General features: G+C 40.3%; 2 protein-coding genes across 59 annotated transcripts in view; one reads left to right on the forward strand and one right to left on the reverse strand.

Moving 5' to 3' along the window:
- IleRS (Isoleucyl-tRNA synthetase) overlaps nt 1-20,663 on the forward strand; it is a 415,824-nt gene that overhangs the window by 198,984 nt on the left and 196,177 nt on the right. The window lies entirely within an intron of this gene.
- Nucleotides 1-20,663, reverse strand: part of LOC139762964 (uncharacterized) — a 614,722-nt gene that overhangs the window by 53,155 nt on the left and 540,904 nt on the right. For 6 of the 50 annotated variants that reach the window (XM_071688356.1, XM_071688353.1, XM_071688354.1 and 3 more), the window contains one exon: nt 4,215-4,374. The exons of 39 other annotated variants lie outside the window; for them this stretch is intronic. In XM_071688356.1, the coding sequence (XP_071544457.1) occupies nt 4,217-4,374 (158 nt within the window). In that variant the 3' untranslated portion in view covers nt 4,215-4,216. Of the gene's footprint in view, nt 1-492; nt 640-4,214; nt 4,375-10,105; nt 10,245-20,663 lie in introns of those variants that run through there. 5 more of the 50 variants (XM_071688350.1, XM_071688347.1, XM_071688359.1 and 2 more) reach the window with 2 other exon arrangements.

Raw genomic sequence — 20,663 nt, forward strand, 5'->3', positions numbered from 1 at the left:
AAAAAAAAAAGTATACTAGAGTTTTAGGCATTTCTTTACAGTATTCATATTCTGCTCTAAAGATGCCTTACCATAAACAAGTTTTCTTGCAATTAATCCTGAATGTGAATCCTATCCATCTTGTTCATCTTATATGAACATTGTCAGCAAGTCAGTACTGCCATATACACTAACCTAAACCCATGTCTAGGAAACATATAGAAGACTAAAGTTTGCCAACCACACAACTACATCTTATAAACCACCACATTAAGCTGCAATATACAATCTAGACCTTTGTTCCATATTCTGCTTCTACCATACAAACCATTCATCCCACAATCCTGTTATTGCTGTACACCATCACACACACAATACTAATTTAATAGTAATCTTGAAAACACACATCTGACACCTTTAAGTTATGAAAACCAGACTTAAACACTCCTAATACACTACTCATAAGATATACATCTACCATCCTGTCATTCTATAAACAAAAGACCCACGTACCAGCTAATCTGTAGTTCCCATACTTCTTAACAACACTTCTGTCCAGCTCCACGATCCTGATACCATTAATTGAAGACACATCCATATTGCCCCTCACCAGAAGTCCAATATCATAGTTTCCCACTAATGTTTGCCGAGATATGTTATCTGTAAATAATCAAATAATACAGCTGAAATACAACAAATACACCTAATAGAATATACACACAATATACATATAAAAATAACACACCTATCAATATCATGCAAAAAAAATTTATACATCAATAAATCAATACCCCTACCATTCTAAACTAAATAAACATTAGATTATCATTTATACACGTCATTTCAAACTAATGCGAATGATAATATCATTGTAATACACTTCAACATATAACATCAATACCCATCACAATATACAAGTAATACACCTCATATTATCAAACCATTACAATACCAAAACATAGAACACAATACAGTGAATGTTGTAAAATCATTTTCAACCAATACACATCATATCAATGCAATTTCACTCAGAACATACAAAATCTTTAAACTCTGAAACTTATCATTTCAAATATTACCTAATAAGCCTCATATCAAACTAATACATCTAGTAATAAACAATCCAAATTACACAACTTATCAGTATGCATAACAAAGAACCTAACCTCCCTACTACTCGAAAGACTCTTTAAACTTTACTTTCACTTCACACCCATCACCGACACTAAAACTGCACTAATGTCAGTCAACATGCCGAGCAACACACAACTTTTGTTCATTAATACTTCATACTATTCGCCATTTCCCGCCTTAGCAAGGTAGCGTTAAGAACAGAGGACTGGACCTTTGAGGGAATATCCTCACCTGGCCCCCTTCTCTGTTCCTTCTTTTGGAAAATTAATAAAAACTGAGGGGGGAGGATTTCCAGCCCCCACTCCCTTCCCTTTTAGTCGCCTTCTACGACACACAGGGAATACGTGGGAAGTATTCTTTCCCACCTATCTTTTTTTTTTTTTTTGCTTTGTCACTGTCTCCCGCATTTGCGAGGTAGCGCAAGTAAACAGACGAAAGAAATGGCCCAACCCACCCCCATACACATGTATATACATATGTCCACACACGCAAATATACATACCTACACAGCTTTCCATGGTTTACCCCAGACGCTTCACATGCCCTGATTCAATCCACTGACAACACGTCAACCCCGGTACACCACATCGATCCAATTCACTCTATTCCTTGCCCTCCTTTCACCCTCCTGCATGTTCAGGCCCCGATCACACAAAATCTTTTTCACTCTACCTTTCCACCTCCAATTTGGTCTCCCTCTTCTCCTCGTTCCCTCCACCTCCAACACATAAATCCTCTTGGTCAATCTTTCCTCACTCATTCTCTCCATGTGCCCAAACCATTTCAAAACACCCTCCTCTGCTCTCTCAACCACGCTCTTTTTATTTCCACACATCTCTCTTACCCTTACGTTACTTACTCGATCAAACCACCTCACACCACACATTGTCCTCAAACATCTCATTTCCAGCACATCCACCCTCATACCCACAACTCTATCCATAGCCCACGCCTCGCAACCATACAACATTGTTGGAACCACTATTCCTTCAAACATACCCATTTTTGCTTTCCGAGATAATGTTCTCGACTTCCACACATTCTTCAAGGCTTCCAGGAATTTCGCCCCCTCCCCCACCCTATGATCCACTTCCGCTTCCATGGTTCCATCCGCTGCCAGATCCACTCCCACATATCTAAAACACTTTTCTTCCTCCAGTTTTTCTCCATTCAAACTTACCTCCCAATTGACTTGACCCTCAACCCTACTGTACCCAATAACCTTGCTCTTATTCACATTTACTCTTAGCTTTCTTCTTTCACACACCTTACCAAACTCAGTCACCAGCTTCTGCAGTTTCTCACATGAATCAGCCACCAGCGCTGTATCATCAGCGAACAACAACTGACTCATTTCCCAAGCTCTCTCATCCACAACAGACTTCATACTTGCCCCTCTTTCCAAAACTCTTGCATTCACCTCCCTAACAACCCCATCCATAACCAAATTAAACCATGGAGACATCACACACCCCTGCCGCAAACCTACATTCACTGAGAACCAATCACTTTCCTCTCTTCCTACACGTACACATGCCTTACATCCTCGATAAAAACTTTTCACTGCTTCTAACAACTTGCCTCCCACACCATATATTCTTAATACCTTCCACAGAGCATCTCTATCAACTCTATCATATGCCTTCTCCAGATCCATAAATGCTACATACAAATCCATTTGCTTTTCTAAGTATTTCTCACATACATTCTTCAAAGCAAACACCTGATCCACACATCCTCTACCACTTCTGAAACCACACTGCTCTTCCCCAATCTGATGCTCTGTACATGCATTCACCCTCTCAATCAATACCCTCCCATATAATTTACCAGAAATACTCAACAAACTTATACCTCTGAAATTTGAGCACTCACTCTTATCCCCTTTGCATTTGTACAATGGCACTATGCACGCATTCTGCCAATCCTCAGGCACCTCACCATGAGTCATACATACATTAAATAACCTTACCAACCAGTCAACAATTATTATTGACTTATACCTCTGAAATTTGAGCACTCACTCTTATCCCCTTTGCCTTTGTACAATGGCACTATGCACGCATTCCGCCAATCCTCAGGCACCTCACCATGAGTCATACATACATTAAATAACCTTACCAACCAGTCAACAATACAGTCACCCCCTTTTTTAATAAATTCCACTGCAATACCATCCAAACCTGCTGCCTTGCCGGCTTTCATCTTACGCAAAGCTTTTACTACCTCTTCTCTGTTTACCAAATTATTTTCCCTAACCCTCTCACTTTGCACACCACCTCGACAAAAACACCCTAACTGCCACTCTATCATCAAACACATTCAACAAACCTTCAAAATACTTGCTCCATCTCCTTCTCACATCACCACTACTTGTTATCACCTCCCCATTTGCGCCCTTCACTGAAGTTCCCATTTGCTTCCTTGTCTTACGCACTTTATTTACCTCCTTCCAGAACATCTTTTTATTCTCCCTAAAATTTAATGATACTCTCTCACCCCAACTCTCATTTGCCCTTTTTTTCACCTCTTGCACCTTTCTCTTGACCTCCTGTCTCTTTCTTTTATACATCTCCCACTCAATTGCAATTTTTCCCTGCAAAAATCGTCCAAATGCCTCTCTCTTCTCTTTCACTAATAATCTTACTTCTTCATCCCACCACTCACTACCCTTTCTAATCAACCCACCTCCCACTCTTCTCATGCCACAAGCATCTTTTGCGCAATCCATCACAGATTCCCTAAATACATCCCATTCCTCTCCCACTCCCCTTACTTCCATTGTTCTCACCTTTTTCCATTCTGTACTCAGTCTCTCCTGCAACTTCCTCACACACGTCTCCTTCCCAAGCTCACTTACTCTCACCACCCTCTTCACCCCAACATTCACTCTTCTTTTCTGAAAACCCATACAAATCTTCACCTTAGCCTCCACAAGATAATGATCAGACATCCCTCCAGTTGCACCTCGCAGCACACTTTTATGGTTAGAAAATATTAGGAAATAGTGGAACTTTCCTCCAGAAAAGTCAGGAGGTTCCTTATCCCATTCCTATGCCCAACTAGATCAAAACAAGACCATTATGTAGCAGAAAACCTACCACTAGTTAGCACTCCAGAGATCATTCCTGCTATGGGACTGCCACGGGTGGTGAAGACATCCACTTCCATGTAGTTTGCACGCCAACTTTCCTGTACATTCTGATCCACACCATCTAGTAGGAACTCCCGGGTTATGCTGTCTAGCGAGTGGCCATTCACCTGCAAAGTGAAATGCTTAACCAAAAGCAACCACATACTATTGATTATATTCCTTTACCTTTCCAACTGGAGGGACGTCTGATCATTATCTTGTGGAGGCTAAGGTGAAGATTTGTATGGGTTTTCAGAAAAGAAGAGTAAATGTTGGGGTGAAGAGGGTGGTGAGAGTAAGTGAGCTTGGGAAGGAGACTTGTGTGAGGAAGTACCAGGAGAGACTGAGTACAGAATGGAAAAAGGTGAGAACAATGGAAGCAAGGGGAGTGGGGGAGGAATGGGATGTATTTAGGGAATCAGTGATGGATTGTGCAAAAGATGCTTGTGGCATGAGAAGAGTGGGAGGTGGGTTGATTAGAAAGGTTAGTGAGTGGTGAGATGAAGAAGTAAGATTATTAGTGAAAGAGAAGAGAGAGGCATTTGGACAATTTTTGCAGGGAAAAAATGCAATTGAGTGGGAGATCTATAAAAGAAAGAGACAGGAGGTCAAGAGAAAGGTGCAAGAGGTGAAAAAGAGGGCAAATGAGAGTTGGGGTGAGAGAGTATCATTAAATTTTAGGGAGAATAAAAAGATGTTCTGGAAGGAGGTAAATAAAGTGCGTAAGACAAGGAAGCAAATGGGAACTTCAGTGAAGGCCGCAAATGGGGAGGTGATAACAAGTAGTGGTGATGTGAGAAGGAGATGGAGCAAGTATTTTGAAGGTTTGTTCAATGTGTTTGATGATAGAGTGGCAGATATAGGGTGTTTTGGTCGAGGTGGTGTGCAAAGTGAGAGGGTTAGGGAAAATGATTTGGTAAACAGAGAAGAGGTAGTAAAAGCTTTGCAGAAGATGAAAGCCGGCAAGGCAGCAGGTTTGGATGGTATTGCAGTGGAATTTATTAAAAAGGTTGTGACTGTATTGTTGACTGGTTGGTAAGGTTATTTAATGTATGTATGACTCATGGTGAGGTGCCTGAGGATTGGCGGAATGCTTGCATAGTGCCATTGTACAAAGGCAAAAGGGATAAGAGTAAGTGCTCAAATTACAGAGGTATAAGTTTGTTGAGTATTCCTGGTAAATTATATGGGAGGGTATTGATTGAGAGGGTGAAGGCATGTACAGAGCATCAGATTGGGGAATAGCAGTGTGGTTTCAGAAGTGGTAGAGGATGTGTGGATCAGGTGTTTGCTTTGAAGAATGTATGTGAGAAATACTTAGAAAAGCAAATGGATTTGTATGTAGCATTTATGGATCTGGAGAAGGCATATGATAGAGTTGATAGAGATGCTCTGTGGAGGGTATTAAGAATATATGGTGAGGGAGGCAAGTTGTTAGAAGCAGTGAAAAGTTTTTATCGAGGATGTAAACCATGTGTACGTGTAGGAAGAGAGGAAAGTGATTGGTTCTCAGTGAATGTTGGTTTGCGGCAGGGGTGTTTGATGTCTCCATGGTTGTTTAATTTGTTTATGGATGGGGTTGTTAGGGAGGTGAATGCAAGAGTTTTGGAAAGAGGGGCAAGTATGAAGTCTGTTGGGGATGAGAGAGCTTGGGAAATGAGTCAGTTGTTGTTCGCTGATGATACAGCGCTGGTGGCTGATTCATGTGAGAAACTGCAGAAGCTGGTGACTGAGTTTGGTAAAGTGTGTGAAAGAAGAAAGTTAAGAGTAAATGTGAATAAGAGCAAGGTTATTAGGTACAGTAGGGTTGAGGGTCAAGTCAATTGGGAGGTAAGTTTGAATGGAGAAAAAGTGGAGGAAGTGAAGTGTTTTAGATATCTGGGAGTGGATTTGGCAGCGGATGGAACCATGGAAGCAGACGTGAATCATAGGGTGGGGGAGGGGGCGAAAATTCTGGGAGACTTGAAGAGTGTGTGGAAGTCGAAAACATTATCTCGGAAATCAAAAATGGGTATGTTTGAAGGAATAGTGGTTCCAACAATGTTGTATGGTTGCGAGGCATGGGCTATGGATAAGAGTTGTGTGCAGGAGGGTGGATGTGCTGGAAATGAGATGTTTAAGGACAATATGTCGAGAGGTGGTTTGATCGAGTAAGTAACGTAAGGGTAAGAGAGATATGTGGAAATAAAAAGTGTGGTTGAGAGAGCAGAAGAGGGTGTTTTGAAATGGTTTGGTCACATGGAGAGAATGAGTGAGGAAAGATTGACCAAGAGGATAATGTGTCAGAGGTGGAGGGAATGAGAAGTGGGAGACCAAATTGGAGGTGGAAAGATGGAGTAAAAAAGATTTTGAGTGATTGGGGCCTGAGCATGCAGGAGGGTGAAAGGCGTGCAAGGAATAGAGTGAATTGGAACAATGTGGTATACCGGGGCCGATGTGCTGTCAGTGGATTGAATCAGGGCATGTGAAGTGTCTGGGGTAAACCATGGAAAGTTCTGTGGGGCCTGGATGCGGAAAGGGAGCTGTGGTTTCAGTGCATTATTACATGACAGCTAGAGACTGAGTGTGAACGAATGGGGCCTTTGTTGTCTTTCCTAGCACTACTTCACACACGAGGGGGGAGGGGGTTGTTATTACATGTGTGGTGAGGTGGCGATGGAAATGAATAAAGGCAGACAGTATGAAGTATGTACACGTGTATATATGTATATGTCTGTGTGTGTATATACATGTATACGTTGGGATGTAGAGGTATGTATATTTGCGTGTGTGGACGTGTATGTATATACATATGTATGTGGGTGGGTTGGGCCATTCTTTCGTCTGTTTCTTTGCGCTACCTCGCTAATGCGGGAGACAGCGACAAAGCAAAATAATAATATAATATATATAAACATTCATTAAACATGTCAATTTTGGCACTTGTCACCACGAACGTTAACTTAGGTCAAATTTCAAAAGCTCATCTTCATTCAATACAAATATTTTACCTAATTTTACATCACAAACCAAATCTTGACCATATTTTACACAGCCCTCACTAATATCACCCATCACTCGGATCTTTCACAACAATTAACACTTCCATATACTTTCTCCATCTGTTAATACTGCCAAAAACACACCAAAATACCACTGAAAATCACTTCCTCTACACATTTAAATTAATTACTGATAATAAATCTTATTAAACATGTCAATTTTGGCAATTGTTACCACGAACGTTAACTTAGGTCAAATTTCAAAAGCTCATCTTCATTCAATACAAATATTTTACCTAATTTTACATCACAAACCAAATCTTGACCCATATTTTACACAGCCCTCACTAATATCACCCACCACTCGGATCTTTCACAACAATTAACGTTTCCATATACTTTCTCCATCTGATAATACTCTCAAAAACATACCACAATACCACTGAAAATCACTTCCTCTACACATCTAAATTAATTACTGATAATAAATCTTATTAAACATGTCAATTTTGGCACTAGTCACCACGAACGTTAACTTAGGTCAAATTTCAAAAGCTCATCTTCATTCAATACAAATATTTTACCTAATTTTACATCACAAACCAAATCTTGACCCATATTTTACACAGCCCTCACTAATATCACCCATCACTCGGATCTTTCACAACAATTAACTCTTCCATACACTTTCTCCATCAGTTAATACTCTCAAAAACACAACACAATACCATTGAAAATCACTTCCTCTACACATCTAAATTAATTACTGATAATAAATCTTATTAAACATGTCAATTTTGGCACTTGTCACCACGAACGTTAACTTAGGTCAAATTTCAAAAGCTCATCTTCATTCAATACAAATATTTTACCTAATTTTACATCACAAACCAAATCTTGACCCATATTTTACACAGCCCTCACTAATATCACCCATCACTCGGATCTTTCACAACAATTAACACTTCCATATACTTTCTCCATCTGTTAATACTCTCAAAAACACACCACAATACCACTGAAAATCACTTCCTCTACACATCTAAATCAATTACTGATAATAAATCTTATGCGCTACATTATCATCTTAAAAAGACCCACTTCCAGTACTTCATACATTTTTGACATCATTCATTCATTCAACATAATATTACCAATGTAATACACCTACTATACAGCTAACAAAGCTATTATACATTTTTTACATCAACTTATGTAATACACCTACTATATAACTAACAAAAAGCTATTATACATTTTTTACATTAACTTCGAAACCAATTAGCCGCAATACATCACCCTACCTCCCTAACACTCCACACCATTAACTTTTTGAGTACTATATAAATTAGAGAAATGTTAAGCAACAGAGCAATCAATGAACAACTTTTATCCTACTGTATTTCAACATTTATACAACTAGATCACAGTGTGATGTTTCAATACATACAATTAGGTTTTCTATATACACTTACTAGACACACTTTAATTATCTCTAAGATGGTACAAGGCATGTTTTTATATATATACTAACTAGAAACACTTTAATTATCTTTAATGATGGCACAAGGCATGTTTTTATATATACATTAACGAGACACACTTTAATTATCTCTAATGATGGCACTAGGAATGTTTTTATGTCTGATTTAATTACATCTGTTTTTCACTAACTTCATACTCAAAACTCACATTTCCCATGATGTATACACCCTAACTACTATGATTTTAAAACTATTCTCAAAAATTTATATTTTAAAGTCTTCTTACGCATCTTCTAATTAACGAATACACTAGCATGGTTCATTACAAACATATTATGACAAATTAATATCTAAAATAAAATTAACTGCTGATATATATATATATATATATATATATATATATATATATATATATATATATATATATATATATTCAAATGATACAACTTTTCGGTTTTCTTATATTCCTATCTATTCATTCATTACGGTCTAATAAACTAATATAATATGTAATATTTTATGTGTGACCTCAAATTATATTACAAATTATAAATCCACTTACACATGCCAGCCAGCCATTAACCGTCTCCATTCTAGAAAAATGTCGAGTCAAAAATCTAAATATTACTAAAAAAATACCAAGGAAGCAGATCCTATCACCTTCCTCACTACAAATATGTACCTTTCCTACATACAGCCTCTGACCTACATATTACCCTATTACATACCACAAACAATCAAAATCAACCAAAAAAAACAATTAAAAAAACAATTATTCCATTATCAATATTTCCCATGATGGAAATTCCACCTTTAAATATATAACTCGACTCAAAGTGCTCATTACTCGTTGAAGATCAGGGAAAACGTAACCCCAAACACCTTCCCCACAAGAAATATGTACATTTCCTACATACAGCTTCTGGCCTACATATTACCATCTCACATGCCACAAACTGGCTATTAAAAGAACAATACATTTAAAAACCAATTACTACATCACCTGCAACATGCACATGATGGAAATTCCACCATTAAATAAATAACTCGACTTAAAGTGTTCATTACTCGTTGAAGATCTGGGAAAACGTAACCCCCATAACGCACACAACTCACTCCTGACCCATTGCCTTCTAAAAACAAAACACAAATACACCAAACGCCACAACCCTTATCTATTTTCACAACAATAAGATGTAAAATACATAAATAGAACCATTTTCTCCCGACGCCGAAGCCACAACAATCCACCATTTGCCTCCCGATCACTACCATCCCCCAAACCCCATCCACTTTACCCTCTGCCCTACGCTCTATTATAACCGTAACCTATTAAATAACACTAATTATACTCAATAACAACTCATACTCATTACAACGTTATATTTTCTTACCTCTAAGCACTTAATTACCATCCGAAAACACAAGATTTTCCAGGAGACGCCAGTCGCTGGTTATCTGTGTACCATCCACCAAGCCGTGACGTCATTACAGAAAATGGAAACCTTCCCAGAGAAAATTGTGTTCTTATAGCGCTAACTCAACTATAATAGATATATCGTTTTTATTGTCGGAAATGGCTGATAGATGTTGTGGCCTGCCTACACCTGGTGTGGCCCGCCTACACCTGCTGTGGCCCGCCTGCACCGGGTGTGGCCCGCCTACACCAGATGTGGCCCGCATACACCTGGTGTGGCCCGCCTACACCTGGTGTGGCCCGCCTATAGCTGGTGTGGTCCGCCTACAACTGGTGTGGCCCGCGTACACCAGGTGTGGCCCGCCTACACCTGGCGTGGCCCGCGTACACCAGATGTGGCCCGCATACACCTGGTGTGGCCCGCGTACACCAGGTGTGGCCCGCCTACACCAGATGTGGCCCGCATACACCAGATGTGGCAAGCATACACCTGGTGTGGCCCGCCTACAGCTGGTGTGGCCCGCCTACACCAGATGTGGCCTGCCTACACCTGGTGTGGCCCGCCTACACCTGGTGTGGCCCGCCTACAGCTGGTGTGGCCCGCTTACACATGGTGTGGACCGCCTACACCAGATGTGGCCCGCATACACCTGGTGTGGCCCGCCTACAGCTGGTGTGGCCCGCCTACACCAGATGTGGCCCGCATACACCTGGTGTGGCCCGCCTACAGCTGGTGTGGCCCGCTTACACATGGTGTGGACCGCCTACACCAGATGTGGCCCGCATACACCTGGTGTGGCCCGCCTACAGCTGGTGTGGCCCGCATACACCTGGTGTGGCCCGCCTACAGCTGGTGTGGCCCGCCTACACCAGATGTGGCCTGCCTACACCTGGTGTGGCCCGCCTACACCTGGTGTGGCCCGCCTACAACTGGTGTGGCCCGCCTACACCAGATGTGGCCTGCCTACACCTGGTGTGGCCCGCCTACACCTGGTGTGGCCCGCGTACACTAGGTGTGGCCCGCCTACACATGGTGTGGACCGCCTACACCAGGTGTGGCCCGCCTACACCAGGTGTGGCCCGCCTACACATGGTGTGGCCCGCCTACACCTGGTGTGGCCCGCCTACAACTGGTGTGGCCCGCCTACACCAGATGTGGCCAGCCTACACATGGTGTGGACCGCATACACCAGGTGTGGCCCGCCTACACATGGTGTGGACCGCCTACACCAGGTGTGGGCTACATGTATGGTGGGCTGACCCACTATCATGTTCAACACATTAACTTCGCCATCATTGGTCATACACACACACACACACACACACACACACACACCATCATCACAATGTTACCACTCATGTCTCTCCTCATGTTATCCGAGGTCAACTTACTACCTCATGACATCATCATACCTCACATTAAGGTCCCGTCTTCTTGAACATCCAGCCTTCAAAAACGAAAATGTATTGTCTCACTTTACCTATTGGTATTATATACATATACAGTAGACAAGTACAACAGTAGACACAGTTATCCCTCCTAAATAAAGTCACTGAACAAATAAAACCATCGTGTGTGTGTGTGTGTGTGTGTGTGTAGGTAGAGTGGAGTTTCCTTGATGGACTTTGTAGTGAATTGTTAATGCTTCCTCTCAGCCATACCTACCTGACTTGTTTCCTAGGACGTATAAAGTCATGCCCATATTTACCTGAACATGATACATATGGCTCCCAACCCAGCATTATTGTAACCACATACATCAAACGTTACTGCCATTCCCATGTAATGTCACACATCAATATCAGTACTATAAGGTCGTCACAAATATCACTATGATGAAATCACATAACATACATCACCTGAGTCATAAGGTCACATGATAAACATCACCTGAGTCATAAGGTCACATGATAAACATCACCTGAGTCATAAGGTCACATGATAAACATCACCTGAGTCATAAGGTCACATGATAAACATCACCTGAGTCATAAGGTCACATGATAAACATCACCTGAGTCATAAGGTCACAAGATATACATCACCTGGTTATACGACCTCGTCAGAGATATCACTAGATTCATAAAATCTCATCACATGTCACAAGGTCACATTAAGCACATTACTGGTCATAAGGTCACATCAAACACATCACTACAGTCATAAGGTCACATCATACACATCACTAGAGTCGTAAGGTCACATCAAACATCACTAGAGTCGTAAGGTCACATCAAACATCACTAGAGTCGTAAGGTCACATCAAACATCACTAGAGTCGTAAGGTCACATCAAACATCACTAGAGTCGTAAGGTCACATCAAACATCACTAGACGGCGGGTATCTAGAGTGTGATGTTAGGATGTAAATAACTTTAAGTATTGCCTGGCATCTCCTGATGAGGTGCACTGTCACCATGAAACGTCGTGCTACATGGAGAGAAAAATTACATGTTATATATGACTGTAGGAACTCCTACTGAAGTACGATTTCACCATATATATATATATATATATATATATATATATATATATATATATATATATATATATATATATATATATGCAGCTGCTAGGCCTTTCTTCATATCCATAAATGCCACATGCAATTAACTCTCTTTCTCTAAGTATATCTCGCAGATTCTTCAAAAGCAGACATCTGATCCCTTCATCTCAACCCCTCATTAAACCAATCTGCTCTGCTTCCTTTAGCTGTTCTGTGCTTGCTATCACCCCCTTAGCCACCACTATTCCTTACACCTTACCAAGAATATTCAACAACCTTGCACCTTTTTGATTCAGGTGTTCATTTTTTCTCCCCTTTCCTTTATACAAGAGTACATGTATTCTGCCAGTTCTCCTGAATCTCACCCAGAGCCATACAAATGTTGAAGAGCCTGACATACCAATCATTAGTGCTCTTACCCCTTCTTTCTTTGGAAACTCAACTGCAATCCCATGAACTCCTGTTGCTTTGCCACAGTTCATCAAACACAAGATGTTCTTAACTTCCTTTTTTCACCATACAACTTGCCAGGATGCTCTCATTCTGCACACCACCCTGTCTTCTAACATATTCAGTAGTCCTTGGGAATACTCAATTCACTTGTCCTTAACTTGTTGATACTTCCCTGCCTCAACCCATCATTGTCTTTCACTATTTATTCTCATGTTCTCCCTGCACAATTCACCTTATTCCAAAACATTTTCTTTTCCTCCCTGAAAGTTATCAGTACTCACCTCATCTCTCTTTTGCCACCTTTTTCAGCTATCATAACTATCTCTTTGCTTCTTGTCACTTTCTCATACTCCTTCCCTGCAGAAACTATTCATATACCTCGTGTTTCTTTTTCACTAGCAAGCTTACATCTTATACCACCATTTACTACACATCCTTATACATCCACATCCTACCTCTGCATGCCTCACACTCACTTTCACATGTAAGCACTGCTTCCCTAAATAGCCTCCTCTTTTCTCCCACTCCATTGTTTCATATACTTTCACTATTCTACCAGTCATGATTCAGTGTCCTTTGGTATTTCTACGCATGGGTATCTTTTTTTCCCTCTCTCTTCTCACGCCATTACCTCTTCTCCTAAAATCAGTTTCCAACTCACCACCACCGAGAAATGACCAGACACCTCAGGCTGCCCTTTTCAGTACATTCACATCCAACAACCTCTTCTTTGCATGCCTGTCATTTTGCACATAATCTAGTAATACCTGTTATCTCAACCCTACTCATCAACATATACATGCATGTATGTATATGTATCTTCCTATATATATTCCCATACACATATATACACAGATATATATATGTGCACACCTACATATGCACCAGTAAATTTTATTCACGTAAATTGGTCATTGATAGTGCCTTTTATTATTTTGTATGATTATTGTTGATTCTGGTTATTGTATTATAGAGTAAATGAAGTGTATTTAAAATTTTGTGTAAAGGAATACAGATGAATATTTATCCAGTAATCATATGTACCTTTTTTTTATAGAATTTATACAGGAAATTTAAACTTTGTGTAAGATAGCAAAATTATTTTGCTTGTCTAGTCACATAAAGGAGTCTTTTATTCCAGTGCCAAAGCCAGCACAAAAAAATTGATATACGTAAGACACTTGGGAAGACATTCCTGTTCAGATGCTGAATATTATTTTGTGTTATTTAGTATTTGTATAGATATTCCTTCATTTCAGACCATGTAACACCAAGCTAAGGTTTGATCATATGGGACTAGCAGCTGGTTTCCAAGTTCACATCTTGAAACAAGAAATGTCAAATCACTTGAGAGCAAAATGTGGTCCTCTCAGTTCAGACCTTGAAACTACCTAACAAAGGGTCAAGTCATATGAGACTGGCAGGTAGTCCCCTCAGTTGAGACAAAACTATCAGGCCAGGATCAGGTCTTTTGAGATTGATGGGTAGCTCCCTCAATTACAACCATGAAACTACCAAGCTAGGGCCATGTCATGTGATCCTCTCATTTGAGATTTGTAAACTATCATTCCAGGGTCACGTTAAGTCAATGTGACTAACATGTATTCCTTTCAACTGAGATCTTAAAATTACCTCATTCATATAATGAACCGGCACGTAGACTCCATAGTCGAGACTATGAAACAGCCAATCCAGGGTCAGGTCATATGGGACTGGCAGGTAGTCCCCTTAGTTCAAACTATGAACTTCCAAGTCAGGGTCAACTCCCAAGAGATCAGTTTTTGATACCTTCAGGAAATAAACCACCATACCGGGGTCAGATTGAACGGGGACAGTAGCTAGCCTCATGGCTGCCATTTCTATAGTAGCACAAGCAGAATCTACTCCCACTTGTACTTTAGCATACCCACTGACTCAACATCAAGTAGCTCATGCTAGGCAAGTACTCACAAGCAGCTTGCCAATTATGAGCAAAGTGGTGTTAGTGTGATTAAAGCTTTTTTTGTGGTCATGGGCATGTCATAGGACTGAAGAGTCAAAATCCATAACATGCACCATGTTGCAGTTTGTGGTCACTTCACTTCAACTGGACAGTAACACACAGTTTAGATTGATAGCTTTTGATGGCAATGTATATTTCATAGGTGCTCTTAAGAATGGTGCCAATTGTAGATGGTCAGGAGCATGAATATGCAAGGTTCATTTGCCTGTTAGTACTGCCATAATATTTCATGGGAACTTGAAGCATCCCAAGTTAGTGTGAGCTTTTGCACTTTTATTCAGTTCCTTTCATGTACTGCCAAAGAGACTTGTCTTACACCAAAGTTATGTGAAATAGTTTTGTTTTATATTCTCATCCTTATTATAATTACCACATATTTTTGTTAATGTTGTACTTGCTACAGTTGTTGTGTAAGCATATTTGATTGCTGTAAGAAATTAAGGCTAGGGGCTGTGGTAGGACATACTGTAGAGGGCCAGGAGGGGTGTATAGGGGATAGGGGAGAAAGAATACTTCCCACGTATTCCCTGCGTGTCGCAGAAGGTGACTAAAAGGGGAGGGAGCGGGGGGCTGGAAATCCTCCCCTCTTTCTTTTTTTTTTCAATTTTCCAAAAGAAGGAACAGAGAAGGGGGCCAGGTGAGGATATTCCCTCAGAGGCCCAGTCCTCTGTTCTTAACGCTACCTTGCTAATGCGGGAAATGGCGAATAGTTTGAAAGAAAGAAAAGAAAGAATATATATATATATATATATATATATATATATATATATATATATATATATATATATATATATATATATATATTTTCCCTGGGGATAGGGGAGAAAGAATACTTTCCACGTATTCCCTGCGTGTCGTAGAAGGCGACTAAAAGGGAAGGGAGCGGGGGGCTGGAAATCCTCCCCTCTCGTTTTTTTTTTTTCCAAAAGAAGGAACAGAGAAGAGGGCCAGGTGAGGATATTCCCTCAAAGGCCCAGTCCTCTGTTCTTAACGCTACCTCGCTATCGCGGGAAATGGCGAATAGTATGAAAAAAAAAAAAAAAAAATATATATATATATATATATATATATATATATATATATATATATATATATATATATATATATATCTTCTGTTTCCCATTTTAGAAAGTTAATAGATATCTGGGAGTGGATCTGGCAGCGGATGGAACCATGGAAGCGGAAGTGGATCATAGGGTGGGGGAGGGGGCAAAAATTTTGGGAGCCTTGAAGAATGTGTGGAAGTCGAGAACATTATCTCGGAAAGCAAAAATGGGTATGTTTGAAGGAATAGTGGTTCCAACAATGTTGTATGGTTGCGAGGCGTGGGCTATGGATAGAGTTGTGCGCAGGAGGATGGATGTGCTGGAAATGAGATGTTTGAGGACAATGTGTGGTGTGAGGTGGTTTGATCGAGTAAGTAACGTAAGGGTAAGAGAGATGTGTGGAAATAAAAAGAGCGTGGTTGAGAGAGCAGAAGAGGGTGTTTTGAAATGGTTTGGGCACATGGAGAGAATGAGTGAGGAAAGATTGACCAAGAGGATATATGTGTCGGAGGTGGAGGGAACGAGGAGAAGAGGGAGACCAAATTGGAGGTGGAAAGATGGAGTGAAAAAGATTTTGTGTGATCGGGGCCTGAACATGCAGGAGGGTGAAAGGAGGGCAAGGAATAGAGTGAATTGGAGCGATGTGGTATACAGGGGTTGACGTGCTGTCAGTGGATTGAATCAAGGCATGTGAAGCGTCTGGCGTAAACCATGGAAAGCTGTGTAGGTATGTATATTTGCGTGTGTGGACATGTGTATGTACATGTGTATGGGGGGGGGGGGGGGGTTGGGCCATTTCTTTCGTCTGTTTCCTTGCGCTACCTCGCAAACGCGGGAGACAGCGACAAAGTATAAAAAAAAAATATATATATATATATATATATATCATCCCTGGGGATAGGGGAGAAAGAATACTTCCCACGTATTCTCTGCGTGTCGTAGAAGGCGACTAAAAGGGAAGGGGGCAGGAGGCTGGAAATCCTCCTCTCTCTCTTTTTTTTTTTTTTCCACAAGAAACAGAGAAGGGGGCCAGGTGAGGATATTCCCTCAAAGGCCCAGTCCTCATCCTCTGTTCTTAACGCTACCTCGCTAATGCGGGAAATGGCGATTAGTATAAAAAAAACTCAACAAATCACGTAAAATAATAATTTCTTTATGTGATACTTGGTAAATTTTAAATCTAACACAGGCAAATATTGCAGTTCATACATTCTTACCTCCTCCTTCAATAAACATTACCAAATACATTTTGACTACATTCAAAGTCAGTAACTTATAACATTAACAAAAGGAAATAATCATTGATTCAAAAACACTAACCAGGCACATACATTTTCACATAGCCTACCTCAGTTAATCTATCTTCTACTGCAATATACAATCCACACCCTTCACTCACAAATACTAATAAAAAAGAAGTGTCAAAATGGCAATTAAAATTATTCCTACTACACTCATAATCATATTTCAACAGCTATGTGAACTCTTGTCAGGTTTCAATAACTTTTCTTGAATTTATAAAGCGGCAGGGATGTGTGATGTCTCCATGGTTGTTTAATTTGTTTATGGATGGGGTTGTTAGGGAGGTCACTGAATGCAAGAGTTTTGGAAAGAGGGGCAAGTATGCAGTCTGTGGTGGATGAGAGAGCGTGGGAAGTGAGTCAGTTGTCATTCGCTAATGATACAGCGCTGGTGGCTGATTCATGTGAGAAACTGCAGAAGCTGGTGACTGAGTTTGGTAAAGAGTGTGAGAGAAGAAAGTTGAGAGTAAATGTCAATAAGAGCAAGGTTATTAGGTACAGTAGGGTTGAGGGTCAAGTCAATTGGGAGGTAAGTTTGAATGGAGAAAAAGTGGAGGAAGTGAAGTGTTTTAGATATCTGGGAGTGGATTTGGCAGCGGATGGAACCATGGAAGTGGAAGTGAATCATAGGGTGGGGGAGGGGGCGAAAATTCTGGGAGCCTTGAAGAGTGTGTGGAAGTCGAAAACATTATCTCGGAAATCAAAAATGGGTACGCTTGAAGGAATAGTGGTTCCAACAATGTTGTATGGTTGCGAGGCGTGGGCTATGGATAAGAGTTGTGCGCAGGAGGGTGGATGTGCTGGAAATGAGATGTTTAAGGACAATATGTGGAGAGGTGGTTTGATCGAGTAAGTAATGTAAGGGTAAGAGAGATGTGTGGAAATAAAAAGTGTGGTTGAGAGAGCAAAAGAGGGTGTTTTGAGATGGTTTGGTCACATGGAGAGAATGAGAGAGGAAAGATTGACCAAGAGGATAATGTGTCAGAGGTGGAGGGAACGAGGAGAAGTGAGAGACCAAATTGGAGGTGGAAAGATGGAGTAAAAAAGATTTTGAGTGATTGGGGCCTGAGCATGCAGGAGGGTGAAAGGCGTGCAAGGAATAGAGTGAATTGGAACGATGTGGTATACCGGGGCCGATGTGCTGTCAGCAGATTGAACCAGGGCATGTGAAGCGTCTGGGGTAAACCATGGAAAGTTCTGTGGGGCCTGGATGTGGAGAGGGAGCTGTGGTTTCAGTGCATTATTACATGACAGCTAGAGACTGAGTGTGAATGAATGGGGCCTTTGTTGTCTTTCCTAGCACTACTTCACACACGAGGGGGGAGGGGGTTGTTATTACATGTGTGGCGAGGTGGCGATGGAAATGAATAAAGGCAGACAGTATGAAGTATGTACACGTGTATATATGTATATGTCTGTGTGTGTATATACATGTATACGTTGGGATGTAGAGGTATGTATATTTGCATGTGTGGACGTGTATGTATATACATGTGTATGTGGGTGGGTTGGGCCATTCTTTCGTCTGTTTCCTTGCGCTACCTCGCTAATGCAGGAGACAGCAACAAAGCAAAATAATAATAATATAATATATATAAACATTCATTAAACATGTCAATTTTGGCACTTGTCACCACGAACGTTAACTTAGGTCAAATTTCAAAAGCTCATCTTCATTCAATACAAATATTTTACCTAATTTTACATCACAAACCAAATCCTGACCCATATTTTACACAGCCCTCACTAATATCACCCATCACTCGGATCTTTCACAACAATTAACACTTCCATATACTTTCTCCATCTGTTAAGACACTCTCAAAAACACACCCCAATACCACCGTAAAATCACTTCCTCTACACATCTAAATCAATTACTGATAAAAAAAATCTTATGCGCTACATTATCATCTTAAAAAGACCCACTTCCAGTACTTCATACATTTTTGACATCATTCATTCATTCAACTTAATATTACCAATGTAATACACCTACTATACAACTAATAAAGCTATTATACATTTTTTACATTGCCTTCAAAACCAATTAACTGCAATACATCACCGTACCTCCCTAACACTCCAAATATTTCTTACTTCAATATCCTACTCACACCATTGACTTTTTGAGTACTATATAAATTAGAGAGAAGAGGTAGTAAAAGCTTTGCAGAAGATGAAAGCAGGCAAGGCAGCAGGTTTGGATGGTATTGCAGTGGAATCTATTAAAAAAAGGGGGTGACTGTATTGTTGACTGGCTGGTAAGGTTATTTAATGTATGTATGACTCATGGTGAGGTGCCTGAGGATTGGCGGAATGTGTGCATAGTGCCATTGTACAAAGGCAAAGGGGATAAGAGTGAGTGCTCAAATTACAGAGGTATAAGTTTGTTGAGTATTCCTGGTAAATTATATGGGAGGGTATTGATTGAGAGGGTGAAGGCATGTACAGAGCATTAGATTGGGGAAGAGCAGTGTGGTTTCAGAAGTGGTAGAGGATGTGTGGATCAGGTGTTTGCTTTGAAGAATGTATGAGTAACTTCCTGTGGTTATGGTCGCTGGGATGGGTTAATGTGGAAGCAAATACACACAGTGCTCAGCTTTCCAGCAACTGAATATAAACATGAAACCCAAACAATCACATATGACTGGAAAACATTAAAATTATGATAAATGTTAGTTGCTATGTGAAATTAGGTGAAGATTTTATAGATTTTGCTTGATGTGATAAGATCACAAAATATGTCATATTAAATAAAAAAAAAAAGTAACAGAAAAAACAGTGTATGCCTTAGTAATGTTCTAAGGAGCTGGTAAAACAATGTTTGGCAAATTTATTTTACAGCCAATCATCAACAATATGGTCTCACAAACTGATAGGCATCTTAAATAGCAATCGAATAAAGTTGAGGAACTATTTCTTCCTTATGAAATGAAGGAAAATCATAAAAGAATAATAAAGCAACCAAGAAACATGTGATATAGGCCTGAACTTAATCAGGGGCATATAAGAAATTTGTGGTGGTACCATAATGGTAACATACGAGCACGCATTTAAAGCAACATGTTCTTGACATTTCCTCAGGCAATGGTGCCACCTTATTGTATATATAATGTTTTGATGATATATATATCAAGAACAAGTCTGTTCAGTTCCACATATCTCTAGTGCTTCTGAAGCTATGCGGAAATGTTTCATTTACTTTATCCCCACATTTTCCATA

The sequence above is a fragment of the Panulirus ornatus genome, chromosome 45, assembly GCF_036320965.1.
Source record: "Panulirus ornatus isolate Po-2019 chromosome 45, ASM3632096v1, whole genome shotgun sequence".
Classification (NCBI taxonomy): domain Eukaryota; kingdom Metazoa; phylum Arthropoda; class Malacostraca; order Decapoda; family Palinuridae; genus Panulirus; species Panulirus ornatus.